Source organism: Salvelinus namaycush, chromosome 12, assembly GCF_016432855.1.
Source record: "Salvelinus namaycush isolate Seneca chromosome 12, SaNama_1.0, whole genome shotgun sequence".
Lineage (NCBI taxonomy): Eukaryota > Metazoa > Chordata > Actinopteri > Salmoniformes > Salmonidae > Salvelinus > Salvelinus namaycush.
In genome coordinates this window covers 25,379,961-25,399,166 of record NC_052318.1, presented here as the reverse complement: position 1 = coordinate 25,399,166, position 19,206 = coordinate 25,379,961, and the positions used below count along the sequence as shown (strand labels likewise).

Here is a 19,206-nt window from a genome sequence, read left to right as displayed (position 1 = left end):
AAGCGGTGATTTTTCAGGATACCTGGACGGTGGATGTGATTTAGACTATGAGTTTTGCAGTGAGACTGGAGTGAGAATGTAGAAGATCACCTTGTTTTACCTCTGAAGAACCACAGGACATCTGATTTGAAGTGACCTGCAGGCTGGAAAACAACTGATCATACCTGGCCTTTGGACTAGAGAAGAGCCTCTGAGACAGTGCTGTTGTTGTGTGTGTGTGTAAGCACACTAGACACCCGGTCCTCTTAACAGAATCAGGGCTGTTCTGTCACACTGATATAAGAGGATTACAACTCAACAGAAGACTACACATTCAACCAAACTCCTCAGGAGACTGGAGCCCTATCTTTCTCTTGAATGTTTTCCCTTGTCTCCTCAGTGGCAGCCAGTGCTATTTGATTTAACGTATCTTCCCAAGTCCAGTTGGCTCCTCATTTCACGCACCTCGGTAGTTCCAAGTCAACTAGTTCCTCATCACCATGGTGATGTCCCAGGGCACGTACACCTTCCTGGCCTGTTTCGCTGGGTTCTGGTTGGTGTGGGCTCTCATCGTCATGCTGTGCTGCTTCTGTAGCTTTGTCCAGCGTCGTCTGAAGAGGAGGAGGGAGGAGAGGCTGAGGGAGCAGTGTCTAAGGGCCCTGGAGATGGAGTCACTGGAGTGCCTGGGCACAGCGGGGTTGGCTGGGTACCCTCCATCCAGAGAGCCCCTCCAGCTGACCCTCTCCCCACCGCTGCACATTCCCCGATCCCTCCCCGAGGGCAGCTGGGCGTCCCCACAAGGTAAGGTACTCATTCTGTAACACTACTTTTTTACTTGAATGTTCTATCACACGAACGCACGCACGCACACACACACACACACACACACACACACACTATGACAAAGTAAGATCGCTATTAGACTACAGTACCTTCAATTCTTTGGCTCGGTCTTGCTTATGTGTACCTACACTCTTATAAAAAAAGGGGTTCTTTATATTGGATGAGATTAAAGAAACCCTTTACTAAAAAAAGGTTCTATATAGAAAAGGAGTGACCTACGCTACTTTGAGTGTGATATGATCGTCGGTGCCAGGCGAGCTGGATCCAGTATCTCAGAAACGGCCAACCTCCAGTGGTGTGCAGAATGGCATCTATGAATGTCGCTCCTTTTCACAGATGGGCTATTGCAGCAGACGACCACACCGGGTTCCACTCCTATCAGCTAAAAAAAAGAAGAAGCGGCTCCAGTGGGCCCGCGATCACCAACACTGGACAATTGAGGAGTGGAAAAACATTGTCTGGAACATGACAGCGAGTTCAGTTTACTTGAGTGTCCTGGTCAGTCCCCAGATCTCAACCCAATAGAGCATCTTTGGGATGAGATGGAACGGGCTATTCACAACATGAATGTACTGCCCTCCAATCTGCAGCAACTGCATGATGCCATTGTGTCAGCATGGACCAACATCCCTGTGGAACATTTCCTACACTTTGTAGAATGACCTGAAGAATTTAGTCGGTTCTGGAGGCAAACCCGGGACTAGATGGGTGTACCTATTAAACTGGCTGGTGAGTATATATCCATATTAATGATGTTGTTGCATGATTTCACCTGGTCAGAAGAATGGCTAGCTGACGTCCGACACTGTTAGCTCTCTATGGCAAGGTGAAGATAAACAACATTGTTGCTGAAGTCTGAGTGGCAAACATCAAAGTTTATACAAATCTGTGGTGTTGCAAACTAACTGCTAGCTAAACGCAAGAGGAAATCATGTGTTTAATAAAAGCATACACTTAAGTGATAATGCACTCGAAGCCGGTGTTTGGAAGCTACTGTATATTGGCACTGGTGTTGTTAGCAAACCTTGCCAATATATCCTCCAGACACCGGCTTCGAGGGCATTATCACTTTTACACAACAGGTTACCAACATATTCAAATAATGATTTACATATTTTAATTTAAAACTTTATTTTGATTAATTTATTCACACTATTTCATCCTACCACATGATATAGTCCCGGCACAACTGTAGGGTTGCTACCCAAGGCTGGTCGTTCGTTCTATCGGTTCGGTTGTCAGCCGTTCAGTCTTTTTGTTCTGTATCTATGGACACGACATTTAACACACTGTTTTTCTCAGTCTGGCAGTAACCCAGAACTATTGGAGGCAGAGGATCTCTCTTTCGGCTGCTGCTGACAACAAAGGCAGTTGTTCTTCTACATCATAATAATTATATGGCTGCATAGCATTTTGTCTTCATTTTGTCAGATTAACTCATGCTTATTTATGGAACCAGCCAAGCAGGTAGCCCAGCGGCTAAGGAGTTGGACCTGTGGCAGAAGTTGGACCTGTTGCCGAAAGGTGGCCGGTTTGAATCCCGGGCTGGGCGATGGAAAGAAACAGGAGAAATTGATCTGACAACTAGGGGGCTGCTGGGTTCACATCCTCAAAACATTCCCCTACCATTGGGCCCTTGAGCAAGGCCCTTAACCCCACAACATGCTCTCCATCCAAGGCTTGAACCTGTGCTCATCTCAACTGTATGTTTGAGGTCTGCTGGGGGGGGTGAGATGGGAGCAGAAGACACATTTTTGTTGTTCACTGTAACTAATGGACAAAGTATATTGTATTGCATTGTATTGTAGAGAAGTCAGCCAGAGTTGACGTGGGCCATCATTCAACCAACAGAGACCTCCCTGGCCACCAGTGCATATGTCCAAACTATGTTACTATATATTGACAATAAATTCAAAAAACTATGTTGGTACTCTTTTGTCCATTATTTAATAGTTAATTCAATTATATTCTTAGCTCAAAATATTACTATTCAATAGTAGTGGTCATTCATAAAGGGCACCATGCAGGGTTCAATATGTAACCATTTTAGTTCAGTCAAGAAGAACCTCTAGGGTTCTGATCAAAGATTAAAGGGTTCAATATAGAACTTTTATGGGTTCCATATATGAAGCAAGCAATAGAAGCCTTTTTGGTTCTATAAGGAACCTTTTTCTCTAAGAGTGTATGCAACTCTTTACAGCTTTCACATATTGTCCCTTTCCAGTTCAATATGAAAGCAACATAAATATACAAAGAGCATAACTCAGGAGACACCTGCAGTTTTCTGTACATTACAAGCTACAGCAGTGACAGCAGGGACTCTAAACGCTTTTTTCTGTAGGCTTTCATTGTAGCTTTCTGCGTTCCTTTGTGGGTGACATGGTGACAGTTAGCGCTGTAGCATAGGCAGTGCGTGGGCAGAGCAGTGACAGAGTTAGCAGCACAGCAGCCAGCGCAATGACAGACTGCTAGCAGCTCGACATTTAGTAGGCGCCAACAGCATAGCAGTCAGTCAGTGGAGTGAAAGGTAAGCTAGCAGCAACCATTGAAATAGACAGAGAGCGAGCAAGCACAAAAGCCAGATAGAGGAACTCAGTACCAGAGCAGCAGGACAGGGTGGTTAAGGTGAACACCTTAAAGTAGGAGGAATCTGCTCATTGGGAAGACAGCCGCTTATAAAGAAAATGTAGATTTTTATTTATCCAGGCAAGTAAGTTAACAATTTGTTCTTATCTACAATGACGGCCTACCCCAGCCAAACCCTAACCCAGACGACGCTGGGCCAATTGTGTGCCCCCCTATGGGACTCCCAATCACAGCTGGTTGTGATACAGCCTGGAATCAAACCAGGGTCTCTAGTAATGCCTCTAGCACTGAGATGCAGTGCCTTAGACCGCTGCGCCACTTGGGATCCCCTCCACCAAATGACATAGCGCCAAGACATAAAATGGCCACAAAATGATTGATATTCAAGGCACAGCTTGTGTTCAGAAATGTAATTGAACAAGCTTCATTTACATTTTTAATTGCCATTTTCTCATGCTGAGATCCATCGGCCTCCAGCATTGGAGAGGGCTTGTTCCAATAATACCTCCCACCCTGCACCCTGCAGCTGCTGCTGTGCTTACGTCATAGGGGCTGTCCTTGGCGACAGTGGTGGGCCCCGGAGCCCCGGAGCCACTGAGGCTGAGATTAGCAATCATGTCCCTAGGGGAGGTGGCTCCGCTCTGGGCTGTCCCTGAGCCGTGTCCCCCCTTCCACCACCCTCCACAGCCCTGCCACCCCTCTGCACTTGTTGGCCCTCTCTTTGTCCAGAGGCATTGCTGACACGGGAAATGAACATGACCACCTGGCTCATGAAACATTCCTTTCATCTCCCAGTGGAAATAGCTCCAGTGCTCTGGGCCTCTATTGTTACTGTATGGAAGCTTGCTTAGTGTTTATTTATCCATATAGAGGCTGGGGCTAAAATTACAAAGGGGGCCAGAGCAGGGCGTTATGAACATGTGGTGGAAAAAGGGATCATAACATTAATGTAATTGGTTGTGGAGATGTAGACATACGCAGACATGTACATACAGCAGATCTAAACATTAGTGCCACCATGATGACACTTCCAACACATGCTGTGGAGGATTTCCATATCAGACGTTCTATATCCTCAACATCAATTGGTTGTTGTGTTTTAGTGAGCAGCAACATTTCTTCCAGTGGAAAAACACTCAAGTGCAAAGTGGTATGGCTCACTGCCTGGAATAAATAGTAGTATAGACAGACTGTGGGTGTGCTTTGAAAGAAATGTAGGCTGGGAAATGGAGTTTATGATTAACCATGTTATCCATGTTATGACCATGTCTAAGCGCACACCAGGCTGGGTTTCCACACATTACAAGAGAAATGATAACACTAGAGGAAGTACCAGGTGTGGTCAGAGGCTCTGAGACAATCATGTCTCGGAGCTCTAAATCAAATCACATTTTATTTGTCTCATACATGTGTTTAGCAGATGTTATTGTGGGTGTAGCGAAATGCTTGTCTACGGACAATTCCTTCGACCTCATGACTTGGTTTTTGCTCTGACATGCACTGTCAATTGTGGGACCTTATAGACAGGTGTGTGCCTTTCCAAATCATGTACAATCAATTGAATTTACCACAGGTGGACTCCAATTAAGTTGTAGAAACATCTCAAGGATGAGCAATGGAAACAGGATGCACCTGAGCAAAATGTAGAGTCTGAAAGCAAAGGGTCTGAATACTTATGTAAATAAGGTATTTCTGTTTTTTATTTGTAATAAATTTGCCAACATTTCTAAAAACCTGTTTTCACTTTGTCATTATGGGGTATTGCGTGTAGATTGATGAGGAACATGTTTTATTTAATCAATTTTAGAATAAGGCTGTAACAAAATATGGAAAAAGGGAAAGGGTCTGAATACTTTCCAAATGCACTGTATATGAGATGATCAATAGCCCAAAACAATGAGATCATCTCTTGATGATATATTCATTACAATCGACATGATTTGTTTCCCCTGAAGAGAAATGTCTGATTCACTCTAGGGCAGGGGCACCCCGAACAGTATTGTCTGATTCACTCTAGGGCAGGGGCACCCCGAACAGTATTGTCTGATTCACTCTAGGGCAGGGGCACCCCGAACAGTATTGGCTGATTCACTCTAGGGCAGGGGCACCCCGAACAGTATTGGCTGATTCACTCTAGGGCAGGGGCACCCCGAACAGTATTGGCTGATTCACTCTAGGGCAGGGGCACCCCGAACAGTATTGGCTGATTCACTCTAGGGCAGGGGCACCCCGAACAGTATTGGCTGATTCACTCTAGGGCAGGGGCACCCCGAACAGTATTGGCTGATTCACTCTAGGGCAGGGGCACCCCGAACAGTATTGGCTGATTCACTTCGGCACTACATTGTGAATCAGGCACAAGTCCACTACCCATCTACCCGCTCTCTTGTAATCTCCTCTACTCCCACCTTTTCTGTTCCTCTGGGTTTTCTCTCTGTGAGCTGTAAAGGGATTGAAGACAGATGATTGTGTTTTAATACATCAGTAAATTAGCCTCCCACTTGTGGCTTGAGTGTTCCTGTCAGACAAATATCCCATTAATCTCTTCACACCGTGTGTGTGTGTGTGTGTGCGTGCACGCTTGTGTGTGAAGCCATTTAGCACTAAAAAAAAACTGTCCGAATTGAGTCATCAAAGAAGCCTTTACTGTAGGCCACTGTAGTAATCAATGGAATGCTCACCGCTCAACCTATGTTGATTCACAGTTTAAAGGCAAAGCTGTAAGTGTAGGACTTGGCAGTGGTATCAGTAACTCCAGATGTAAAGTCAGTCATTTGAGCTGGCTGAGGCGTCAAAGGAGTTACATTAACATTATGTAATAGCCGGTCAGTTTACCAATGATGATCTCCCACACAACCCTGTCCACAGGAACCCTTAGGTCTACTGTGTCGATGGGAAAGGGGGAACTAACATACGAGTGTCTGTTTCTCCCCAGAGACGGACGTGTTTGGGAAGCCCCCCTGCTACGAGGAGGCTGTTCTGATGGAGGACCCCCCTCCCCCCTACTGTGAGGTGCTAGCTGACAGCCGGGGGGGCACCTACACCAAGCCCACCCCCCAGACCTCCAGGCTGGAGCAGCAGGAGCCTGAGACCTCCAAGACTCCCCCTGTCACAGTGTTCTCTGAGCGGGGCTACTCCTCCTTGATCCGCCTGCCCACCGCCCGACGCTGGGACTCCCTGGGTCACCTGCTCTCCACAATGGACCTCAACCACAACACCCTCCCCACGGAGCCCCTCTCTCTGCAGGCCCAGGCTACCGTCACCATACCCCGCGAAGGCCGGACTCACACACACCCAGAGCTGGGGCTGAGAAGTATCCATGGGCTCAGGGGGCTAGAGCAGAGCTGTGGCTTTCCCACAGCCTTCCCTCTGCTGGGTCGCAGCACAGCCGTGTAGGCCTGACTAACCCTCCTGGAGGTGGGGGTCAGACTGGAGCTAAGGACACTTGGTTGAGGTGGAGAGGCGTTGGGTTGGGTTTGAGGAGTTGCATCTCGGTGGTAGAGTTGGACTGATGATGAAGGGATAGACGAGAAATATCCTTCAGACTCCCAGCAGCCAGAGGTGTTGACAGAGTGAGATGGGACACCCTTTCTAAAGATGGTCCCTCTTCCCAGCCTTCCTCTCATCCTCCCTCCATTATCTGTCTCTCTCTCTACCTCCAATTCTTTCTATTCTCTTTATCTCTTTAGTTGGATTGATCTCTCTATTCTCTGCAGCGTTGCAGCCTGATGCAGAGCAGCTATTATATGAGTCTGCTGTTGCCATAGCTCCCTGGAACTGTCTGTTGCCCATGACACCTTGGGCCCCTAGCGACCTCTCCTCCTCGCCGAGTTTCTAAAGACATTTTCATAGGCTTTCTTTGTATGACTGCAGGTTGAAAGAGGGGGAAATCTTTAATGACCTGCAGTAGCTCTGTGTTGCTGTTTCTCTTGATGTATAGTATGTACAGTGAAGGACCAAGAAAGACATGTTGGGGCATTCAGCCCAAGTAACTATCGCCCTGCTCGGAGCATTGCAATGGAAACTTTGTTTTGTATTGAAAAAGCTCTTCTTCAGCATTACTGTCATATCTTCAAGATGTTATGAAGTGGACTATGAATATCAATTTGATAACCCCCAGCTGGGGATTGTTGCTCCTCAGTGTACAGCGACTGCGTGTGTGCGTATGTGTGTGCCTGCGTGTGTCTGTCTGTGTGTGTGTGTGTATATGTGGTTGCTATCTTTCCACGAGGGAAGTGTTTTATCAAGATTGTGATTGTGAATCCATTTCTTTCTTTCTCTCCCTCCGTCATTATCCCTCTGTCTTCCTCTCAAGCTACTCATCAGGCTAGATGTGACTGTGAGACACTCTCCTTCACATTGCCATGGGGGTGCTACAGTACATATAGCAGACACCATCACAAAAAATGTAATCTGTCATGGTAGAAAAACAAAGCTATCACCATGCACCAAGCAATTGCAGAGATGGGATTTCTGTTCCTTTTCCTGATTTAAAAAAAAGTTTATTCAGCTATGAAATACTTTTGCAGAGGGAAATTAATCTATCCAATCCTGACCTCCCTTACTACCCCGGTAAGCCTATTAGGAACAGTGTTACCACCAAGGTCCACCGCATTGTTATTAGCTGTTATGTAACCCAATTCAATCACATTACATAATCCACTGAAATTAATGGAGTATTTGATGGCCTGGGCTTACTTGGCAGTACCCTTGAGATACTCGGACAAATTAGGAAGCTTGTCAGTGCAAAGCTGAGGTGCTGTCCTCAAGGAGCTTATATAAATGTAGAGATAGGGAACATACAGTACCCAATGCCAGGAGAGAGAGAGATGAGAGGGAGAGAGAACTACTTGAGGCTATTCCTGCAGATAGAGATAATGTTATTACTGAGGTAAAAAGTATTTCAGTTTGAATCTATACAGACAATGTCACAGTTTGTCCTTGGTTCTATTGATATATTATGGCAGTTTGTTGTTCTGTGTAACATAGCATTGAGACGGTCCATTAAGTTTATTTCGGATGCTGATATTTAAGATATTTTTTACCAAAAGTATAGTCTACAGCAGGTATTCCCAAACTGGGGCAATGTTGTCGGGGGTACGCCAAATAAAAATGTGATTCGCATTCTATTTAAATACATTTAAAAAAGACAATTTTCTTCACATTTTCAAACATTTTCAAACATTTATATTTTCCAACTTGGCTATATATTTGGGTGAGTTTTTTTTTTTTTTATCGCCTGAGTAGCCTCGTTACACTGTCAAAAATAAAAATTTAACCATCTAGTGTTAAGCGAAATAACAACACAATGTCAAATACAGGTAGCCTAGTCAAATAATTAACATCTAATCACATTAAAACCTTTCACGAGTATCAACCCCGTATCCGGGATCACCCCCCACCCCCCCCACACTGATTAGCATCGCTAGCATAGCTTCACAAGTAAATAGTAGCATCTAAATATCATTAAATCACAAGTCCAAGACACCAGATGAAAGATACAGATCTTGTGAATAAACCCATCATTTCTGTTTTTTAAAATGTTTTACAGGGAAGACACAATATGTAAATCTATTAGCTAACCACGTTAGCAAAATACACCATCTTTCTTTGTCCACCATTTTCTCTCTCCACCACTAGCTATCACCAATTCGGCTAAACTAAGATATTGATAGCAACAAACCAAGAAAAAAACTCATCAGATGACAGTCTGATAACATATTTATGGTATAGGATAGGTGTTGTTAGAAAAAAGTGCATATTTCAGGTAGAAATCACAGTTTACAATTGCACCGACCATCACAAATCGACTAGAATTACTAGATAGAGCAACGTGTATGACCAATTTACTCATCATAAAACATTTCATAAAAATAGACAAAGCATAGCAATGGAAAGACACAGTTCTTGTGATTTCAGACCATATTTCAGATTTTCTAAGCGTTTTTCAGCGAAAACACAATAAATCGATAAGTTAGCATACCACATGTACAAACGTTAGTAGAGCATGAATTCAAGGCAAAGGGAGCTATAACGTTATCATCGCCAAAATATATTAATTTTTTCACTAACCTTCTCAGAATTCTTCCGATGACACTCCTGTAACATCATTTTACAACATACATATACAGTTTGTTCGAAAAGGTGCATATTTAGCCATACAAAACCGTGGTTATACAATGGAAATAGTCACAACTCAAGCATCAAAATGAGGGACGTCAGCTTTCAGAGTGATCTAGTTTAATCCAAAGCTAATCATATACTTGACTAAAAAATACAGAGTTGACAGGAATCGAAAGACAAATTAGTTCTTAATGCAACCGCTGACTTACATTTTTAAAATTATCCTTACTTTTCAATACAGGGTTCGCCAAGTGAAGCTATACCAAACAAAATGGCGAAATATGCGTTTAAAATATTTCGACAGAACAACGATTTATCATATTAAATATTGCTTACTTTGAGCTGTTCTTCCATCAGATTCTTGGGCAATGTATTCTTTCTTGGGTTTAATCTTCTTTTGGTCGAAAGATGTCCTTTGTCCGTCTAAATGCCCGCTAACGTTCGACCGGGACCCCGAAATGTGCCCGGTGCTTCACATAGAAATGCATCAAAATCGCACTAAACGGATATAAATTGCTATAAAACGGTTTAAATTAACTACCTTATGATGTTTCTAAGTCCTATATCGAATTAAATTACAGACGGATACATTTCAAGTTGATAACCGAGCCTGTGAAAATGGCATCCGGAGGTCCCTTCCTGCGTAAGGGCGAGCGTCGAAAGGGGGGCTACTCTCACTCCTTGGTCTTTTATAACCTCTGAGAGCTACGGAGAAGGCCCATTCCACTTCTCATTGGTTACTGACATCCAGGGGAAGGCGGGTGCAGTTCGTGTCGTTCCATAGGATAGACAGAGACCTTAAAAACTGATCTGAAACCAGAGCTTCGCTCTCAGACCTTTCACTGTCTGTCATGGATTTCGCTGTAGAAAGAGTTCTGGGTCACCCACAGACATCATTCCAACTTTGTATGAAACTAGAAAGTGTTTTCTATCCAATAGAATTAATAATATGCATATTGTACGAGCAAGAATTGAGTACTAGGCAGTTTAATTTGGAGACGACAAAATGCTAATTCGGAACAGCACCCCCTGTAGTCGCAAGAAGTTAACCATTACTCTCTCCCGGAAATTCCACTAACAGTCCGTATGTAGCCAAACATAGCTGCTGCTCATTCCGTTTGCTCGAAAATGTATAAATGGTTAAAAAAAGTAAGGCTTCCACAAGCACATCCAATGCTAGCGTCAGTCATTCTACATTTTGTTGTTAGCCCATCTAGCATGGACACTGACAGTTGTGAATCTGATGCAGCCGAAGAGCTACTGTCCCCTTACCCGGGAAAGCACCGAACAACAGTTGGACGTTGGACCATCAAAGAGGTGCAAATATGATGAGAACTACATTGATTTGGGGTTCACTTATATTGAGAGTAGCCACAGTGTGTTATATGTGCAAAAGTACTATCTCACAACTCGATTAAACCTTCACTCTTACGCAGACATTAAGAAACAAAACATGCCAATTTTAAAAATAAGCCACAGGAGTTTTTTTGAGCGAGAATTAAGATGACTTTTAAGTAGTAAGACATGTATAAAAGCAACAGATACCATTAATAAGAAGGGGCTAGAAGCATCTTAAATGGTGAGCTACCGAGTGGCTAGGACAGGCAAGCCCCATACTATTGTGGAGGACTTAATTCTTCCTGCTGCCGCAGATATGGCTAGGACAATTCTGGGGGAAAAGGCCCAAAAAACTATAGAGACAAGGTCTTCATCAAACAATACTGTTTCCCGACGCATCAGTGACATGGCAGGAGATGTTCTGAAATAATTACTGCTTTGCATACTAGCCAGTGAATTCTATGCATTACAGCTGGATGAGTCAACAGACGTGGCGGGCCTGGCACAGCTCCTGGTATGTGTCCGTTACGTTTATGGGGGTTCAATAAAGGAAGATATCCTCTGGTTCTGCCAACCACTGGAAATCAGGACAACAGGAGAGGATATTTTTAAAGTACTGGACAGCTTTGTGACACAAATGGACTTTGGTGGTCGAGATGTGTTGGTATCTGTAATGATGGCGCAAAAGCTATGACAGGGAGACATAGTGGAGTGGTAATGCGCGTGCAAGCAGTGGCTCCCGACGCCACTTGGATACAATGCAGCATCCACCGAGAGGCTCTTGCTGCCAAGGGAATGCCTGACAGCTTGAAATACGTTTTGGACACTACAGTGAAAAAGGTTAACTTTGTTTAAGCAAGGCCCCTGAACTCTCGTGTATTTTCTGCACTATGCAATTATATGGGCAGCGACCATATAACGCTTTTACAACATACAGAAGTGCGCTGATTATCAAGGGGCAAACTATTGACACGTTTTTTGGAATTGAGAGACAAGCTTAAAGTTTTCTTTACTGACCATAATTTTCACTTGTCTGACCACTTGCATTCTCACAGGACTGGCCTATCTAGGTGATGTTTTTTCTCGCCTGAATGATCTGAATCTAGGATTACAGGAACTTTCCGCAACTATAATCAATGTGCGGGACAAAATTGAGGCTATGATTAAGAAGTTGGAGCTCTTCTCTGTCTGCATTAACAAGGACAACACACAGGTCTTTCCATCATTGTATGATTTTTTGTGTGCAAATGAACTCAAGTTTACAGACAATGTCAAATTTGATATAGCGAAGCACCTGAGTGAGTTAGGTGCACAATTACGCAGGTACTTTCCCGAAATGGATGACACAAACAACTAGATTCATTATCCCTTTCATGCCCTGCCTCCAGTCCACTTACCGATATCTGAACAAGAGAGCCTCATCGAAAATGCAACAAGCGGTTCTGTGAAAATTGAATAGAATCAGAAGCCACTGCCAGATTTCTAGATTGGACTGCACTCAGAGTATCCTGCCTTGGCAAATCACACTGTTAAGACATTAATGCCCTTTGCAACCATGTACATGTGAGATTGGATTTTCGGCCCTCACTAGCATGAAAACTAAATACAGGCACAGACTGTGTGTGGAAAAAGCCTGAGACGCTTTCCAATACAATCCAACATTGCAGAGTTATGTGCATCCTTTCAAGCACACCCTTCTCATTAACCTGTGGTGAGTTATTCACAATTTTTTTATGAACAAATAAGGTTTTATATGTCAGATGGCTAAGTAAAGAGCAAAATGATTAATTATTATTATATTATTATTTGTGCCCTGGTCCTATAAGAGCTCTTTGTCACTTCCTATGAGCCGTGTTGTGACAAACTCACACTCATTCTTATGTTTAATAAATGTATCGTATAGTGTGTGTGGCAGGCTTACAATGATGACAAAAAACAACGTTTGAGAGTGCGCTGACCCTGGTTCTAGAGGGGGTACGCAGCTGGAGGTTGAATGTTTGAAGGGGTACGGGACTATAACAAGTTTGGGAACCACTGATCTACAGTATATAGAAAATTGCATTGAGACAATTATTTGAAGAACTTACAGGCTTTTCTTTTTCAGAACAATCAAAACAAACAAGTGAAGCTGATTATCATGGCTCCTGAATGTACTAATTCATGTTTTAAGTGTAACTGAAAATGAACACTATTTAATTTGATGTGTTTCTATCCATGCTTGAAGTAATGTTGAATATTATTTTGACAAAGGTTTTGTCTGTTTAATCACACAACTTGTCACATACAGTACTCTTGATTAACTGACAATTGCCTCCCTGAGTTGTCATGCATTGATTCCAGTTTATTTCATTGTACCACGTTTGTTTTGTTTGTGCTGTTTTTATGTTCTGTCTTTCCTCTCCCCCGCAACAGGAGAAGGGAAAAAAAACAGAGGTGTATGCCACTGTCCTCCATCCTCCAGTGGCATACGTGTTGCTAGGTAACCACCAGGCCATAGCACTAGCTAGAGTCTGTTTAGAATGCAAGGGAACATCAGCTGTGTGGCCAGTCAGAGCATACTCATTCAGAGCACATTGGGGATGGTGCACATGGCTAGGATACATGGCTTATATCTACTAGTGTAGGGCTGGGACTGTCAGTAGTGTCTGACGACTGACATCCACAGGGTTTCCCATCCCAGGGCTCGCTAAACACAGTTGGAACTGGAACTTTCTGTCTAGCTGTCAATGTGACAGCCATTTTGAGGAAATCGATAAAATGCCCTGATGGAGTGGACCGTTCCTGCAATATTGGATTGACATCACTGTGGGAGATCCATCATTTGAGGATATATCCAAATACCATCCAAGGGAGCATATCTGTCCAGATAGGCTACAGATTGATTTGGCCTAAAGCAGGAAATGGCCATGCTATAGTATGGACTCTCAGTGACTGACATCCCACACATACTGTGAATATACAAACTGTTTTGCTGTGAATGAATGTACATACAACATGTAGCATGCAAAGTATTCGCTATACGTCTGACTGCAGGAGCTGTTCTCTGTTAGTCACTCCTACATCTGCTGCTACTACTGTACTGTATGGATGTGTAAATAATTGCACTCTATTCCCAATATAGTGCACTGCTTTTGATCAGGGCCCATATAGGCATTACGGTGCCTCCCGAAAGTATTCATACCCCTTGACTTATTCCACAATTTGTTGTGTTACAGCCTGAATTCAAAACAGAGGAAATAAATAAAATCTCACCCATCTACACACAATACCCCATGATAATGACAAAGTGAAGACATGTTTTTCGAAATGTATTGAAAATAAAATACAGAAATATCAAATCTACATAAGTATTCAAAACTTTGTAGAAGCAAATTTGGCATCGATTGCAGCTGTGAGTCTGTTTGGGTAAGTCTCTAAGAGCTTTGCACACCTGGATTGTACAATATTTGCACATTATTCCTTAAAATATTCAAGTCAATCATTGCTAGACAGCCATTTTCAAGTCTTGCCATAGATTTTCAAGCCGATTTAAGTCAGCGCTGTAACTACTGTAGGCTACAAAGTAGTCACAGCTTTATTTGCACATTATAAACATGTCTTCAAGCTCTGTCAAGTTGGTTATTGATCACTGTTAAACAGCCATTTTCAAGTCTTTCCATAGATTTTCAAGCCGATTTAAGTCAAAAGTGTAACTAAACCACTCGGGAACATTCAATGTCGTCTTGGTAAGAAACTCCGGTATATATTTGGCCTTGTGTTTTAGGTTATTGTCTCGCTAAAATGTGAATTTATCTCCCACTGTCTGTTGGAAAGCAGACTGAGACAGGTTTTCCTCTAGGATTTTGCCTGTGCTTAGCTCTATTTAGTTTATTTTTATTTTTGAAAAACTCCCTAGTCATTGCCATTGACAAGCATACCCATAACATGATGCAACCACCATGCTTGAAAATATGAAGACTGGTACTCAGTGATGTGTTGTGTTGGATTTGCTCCAAACATAATGCTTTGTATTCAGGACAAAGTTCATTTCTTTGCCACATTTATATTGTTTTACTTTAGTGCCTTGCAAACAAGATGCATATTTTGTAATATTTTTATTCTGTACAGGCTTCCTTCTTTTCAGTTTGTCATTTAGGTTGGTATTGTGGAGTAACTACAATGTTGTTGATCCATCCTCAGTTTTCTCCTATCACAGCCATGAAACTCTGTAACTGTTTTAAAGACACCATTGACCTCATGGTGAAATAACTGAGTGGTTTCCTTCCTCCCCGGCAACTGAGTTAGGAAGGATGCCTGTATTATTGTAGTGACTGGGTATATTAACTACTTCACCATGCTCAAAGTGATATTCAATGTCTGCTTTTTAAAAATCCATCTACCAATAGGTGCCCTTTTTTTCGTGGCATTGTCACGCCCTGACCATAGTTTGCTTTGTATGTTTATATGTTTTGTTTGATCAGGGTGTGATCTGAGTGGGCATTCTGTTGTATGTCTAGTTTGTCTGTTTCTGTGTTTGGCCTGATATGGTTCTCAATCAGAGGCAGGTGTTAGTCGTTGTCTCTGATTGGGAACCATATTTAGGTAGCCTGTTTTGTCATTGTGGGTTGTGGGTGATTGTCTAAGTGTAGTGTTTTTGTGTCAGCACTATTATTCATTAGCTTCACGTTCGTTGTTTGTTATTTTTGTATAGTTTCGTTAAGCGTTCTCTGTGTTAATAAATATCAAGATGAACACTTACCACGCTGCATATTGGTCCTCCGATCCTTCAAACTTCTCCTCCTCAGATGAGGAGGACGACGAGCGTGACAGGCATTGGAAAAACCTCCCTGGTCTTTGTAGCTGAATCTGTGTTTGAAAGTCACTGCTCAACTGAGGTACCTTACAGATAATTGTAGGTATGAGGTTGTATCGATGTGCACTGAGAGTCGGGAAGCAAGTTCAGGGAGTGAGTGTTTTAATCAAATAAATGGAACATAATCCAAAACAAGAAACACTAACAGCACACAGACATGAAACAGAAACAATGATGCCTGGGGAAAGAACCAAAGGGAGTGACATATAAAGGGAAGGTAATCAGGGAAGTGATGTAGTCCAGGTGAGTCTGACGACGCACAGGTGAGCGTAACGATAGTGACAGGTGTGCGCCATAAAGAGCAGCCTGGTGACCTAGAAGCCGGAGAGGGAGCACACGGGATAGAGGTACAGAGATGTAGGTAGTTATTAAAAAATCATGTTAAACACTATTATTGGACACAGTGTGAGTCCATGCAACTTATGTGACTTGTTAAGCAAATTAATTGAATATTTATTGACAAATGTTTTATTAATTTGTAGGAATTTCTAAAAGCACAATTCCACTTTGACATTATGGGGTATAGTGTGTAGGCCAGTGACACAGCATCTCAATTGAATCCATTTTAAATTCAGGCTGTAACACAACAAAATGTGGATAAAGTCAAGGGGTGTGAATACTTTTTGAAGGCATAGGGTGCCTTTGGGATGCAGCCTATGTGTTCCATGTATACCTGTGAGGAGAAAGGGTCTTTACAGAACATTTCACATTTTAGCGGATGCTCTTATCCAGAGAAATGTACAGTAGTGAGTGCATACATTTTCATACTGGTCCCCTGTGGGAATCAATCCCACAACCCTGGCATTGCTAGCACCATGCTCTGCCAACTGAGCCACACAGGACCATACCTGGATTATTACTAAGTCAACAGTGCCAACATCTCTTGAATAAAATGCAGTTGAATAAAATATAGATTAAAACAAACATGACAAGTGGCAGTGACAGACTTTTAAGGTTGTTGGATGTTTTGTGTTCATTTCTGCTTTGAATGACTGAGATATTTTTTTGCAGAGAAAGCTTTGAAATGCATCAGTGAGCGGCCTGGAGCAATCCAGTACTTCAAGATGATAAATGATATGATCAATATAAAAAAAAGTGCACTTCTACCCTACAATATAATGATATGAGATTCTCTGACCAAGATGGCTGTCATTTTAGTCATGTTGCCAGGATGTCAATGTTCATTTTAGTGTTCTATTTAACTCTATGATGCTAGCACTTCATCATACTATTGAAGTATTCAAGGATGCATTAGATTGGGGTGATACAGCCAAAAGAAAAGCTGTCAAATCAAAAACACTCTGAAGTCATCATTTGGAGGTTTTTAAGTCTTTTATTAACATACATCAGCACTTAGCATGTCACAAAAGATCTTGTGCTTATTTAAAAAACAGAGCGTGTGAGAAGCGGATGGAAAAGAGGGAAGATAAATAAAATATATTTTAAATGAAAAGAGAGATAAGACAAGGAACAGCTAAGCCTTGCTTTGGGGCAAAGAGGGGTAGTAGTAGTAGAGTAGTAGTAGTAGTCTCCTAGTAGTGTGATCGGGAGAGAATAATAATTACTACCCAGGAGGTTATCAGGGTGAAGAAGTATACATTGAAATCATGTAGAAAGGGTGTCAGTTATTGCTAAAGATGCAGGTTGGTCGGCTCTTACTAAGCATTCTTTGATTCTCATATACAGAAAAAGGCTGGTAGGGATATGGAATCACATTTCATATTTCGCTTCAAAGAAACTTTATTTAAACATCTCATTCAATCCCACAACAAGCCTAAATTCAAAGTGTCATAATCATAAGGGCCACAATGACAAAGTGTTAGACGTTCATTAGTTGTAGTTGTGTATTTCTAAAAAACAAACGCTATTTACAGGACAAAATACTAGATTGGTTAATTTTCTTATTGCTTGTTGGTTCCCACTCAGAATTCTGTGGTAAGAGCACATAGCTATAACAACATATAGCTGCTATAGAAGTGTTCTATATCTATGGGTAAGAATGCCTGGATTGATATAGAATCAGATCTAAGGAGTGGCATCTCAGGAATGAAACTATAACCTTGAAGAGTAATGATAAGAAACCTCCTGTAGATGAAATAATGGAAGACTGGTCTATAAGCCATGTGGAGAGGGATGCATCAAGAAGCTAGAACCTGTTTCTAAACATTAGAGCAATAATACCGTTTAAAACCAGGCTTGATGATCAAAAGCATTTAGAAGGGCACCTGGCAAAACTAATCCACCGGAATGGTTCTCATTTAGACTGTTAACAGTGAAATCAGAAACGAGATAACTGGGTGAGAGAATGATATCTGTGCAAAAACAACACAGAGGTAGTCCAACAATAGAATTACAATAGTATACAAAACGGTGCTGAGGCCATCTAGGGACGTGCATGTGAACTACATCATTTTAAAAGAAGGACAAGGGAAATAAATACACATGGAAAGCAAAAGGGTGCATTTGTGTCATTTACTGCAAAGAAGGTGTAGTGTTACAAAGCAGAGACTACTGCAGCAGCTCTAGAACCACCTTAGCACAAGACACACTGTTCCGTTCATAGTGCCACAATGTGTGATGAACGTCCTCATTCCCATCCGAGTGCTCTAGATACAGTCATTGCCTAGACAAAACAAGAGACTACCGCTATTGCCATGATTCAAAGATCCTGAATGTCAATTTATAGAACACTTCTAATAGGTAGAAAAATCATACTTATTTTCCCCATGTCAGATTTTCTGCTGGGAGAGATGCCAACCAACACAACGATAACAAACTACAATAGATATTCCTTTTCAAAGTGACTTGGTACAGCACAAAACAAGTATTTCGTTATACCTCCCTTGTATGTATCAGGGTTTTACTATGGGGTAGTACAATGGTACTGCTATCCCAGCCTGTAGTCTGATGTTCGCCACGCCTTCATCTGCCCCCACCCTCCCATTGCCCCATGGCCAAACTGAAACATCAAAGACTACAGGATTACACTAGGCACCACTCCTCTCTGATCCCCAACTACTGTAGCTACCCAGAACGAGGGAGAACGGAGGGGGAGGGTTGCTATACATTCTAATAGGCTACCTGTCTGGTACAGGGTGTTTAGTCTGCTGTAGAAGACACATACATTCTCAAGAAAGTATTCCCCACCCCCCACTATTTACTCTGCATAGCAAAAAAAGGAGAAATCAAAGAAAAAGAAAAAAAACACAAAACCAAGAGCTCATTATTAATGCATTAGCATCTTTAACAATAACTCAAAAACCTTTTCATGTGGCTAACATCAGTTTTTTCCCCTTCTAGAACATTATACCGATTTTTTTTATGCAAGACTTGTTGTTATTATTACTTTAAAAAAAAGTCTGTTTCGTTGTTGATGATGCGTTGTTTCTGCTTTCCACCGCCGGACCGGACTACTTCGCCATGGTCTAGTCGCTGTCTTCCATTACAGGGTCTGTGTCCCAGCATGTGATGTCAATCTCTGTACA

General features: G+C 42.4%; 2 protein-coding genes across 4 annotated transcripts in view; one reads left to right on the top strand and one right to left on the bottom strand.

The window, feature by feature from the left end:
- The first annotated feature begins 479 nt into the window (after nucleotides 1-479).
- Nucleotides 480-6,804, top strand: LOC120057448 (proline-rich protein 7-like). The gene is made up of 2 exons (XM_039006065.1): nucleotides 480-780; nucleotides 6,344-6,804. Exons 1-2 carry the CDS (start codon nucleotides 480-482, stop codon nucleotides 6,802-6,804), a joined length of 762 nt encoding a protein of 253 aa, XP_038861993.1.
- A 10,230-nt stretch (nucleotides 6,805-17,034) lies between these two features.
- The window catches only part of LOC120057036 (drebrin-like), a 124,533-nt gene continuing 122,361 nt past the window's right edge, over nucleotides 17,035-19,206 (bottom strand). For all 3 annotated transcript variants that reach the window (XM_039005405.1, XM_039005407.1, XM_039005406.1), the window contains one exon: nucleotides 17,035-19,199. In XM_039005405.1, the coding sequence (XP_038861333.1) occupies nucleotides 19,147-19,199 (53 nt within the window). In that variant the 3' untranslated portion in view covers nucleotides 17,035-19,146. The remainder of the gene's footprint in view (nucleotides 19,200-19,206) is intronic.

What these genes read in the sequence shown, in the direction of transcription:
- LOC120057448 (XM_039006065.1), top strand. Translation starts at nt 480, where the DNA reads ATGGTGATGTCCCAGGGCACGTACACCTTCCTGGCCTGTTTCGCTGGG. An exon ending in CAGCTGGGCGTCCCCACAAG is followed by an intron (nt 781 to 6,343) that starts GTAAGGTACTCA and finishes GTTTCTCCCCAG; the next exon opens with AGACGGACGTGTTTGGGAAG.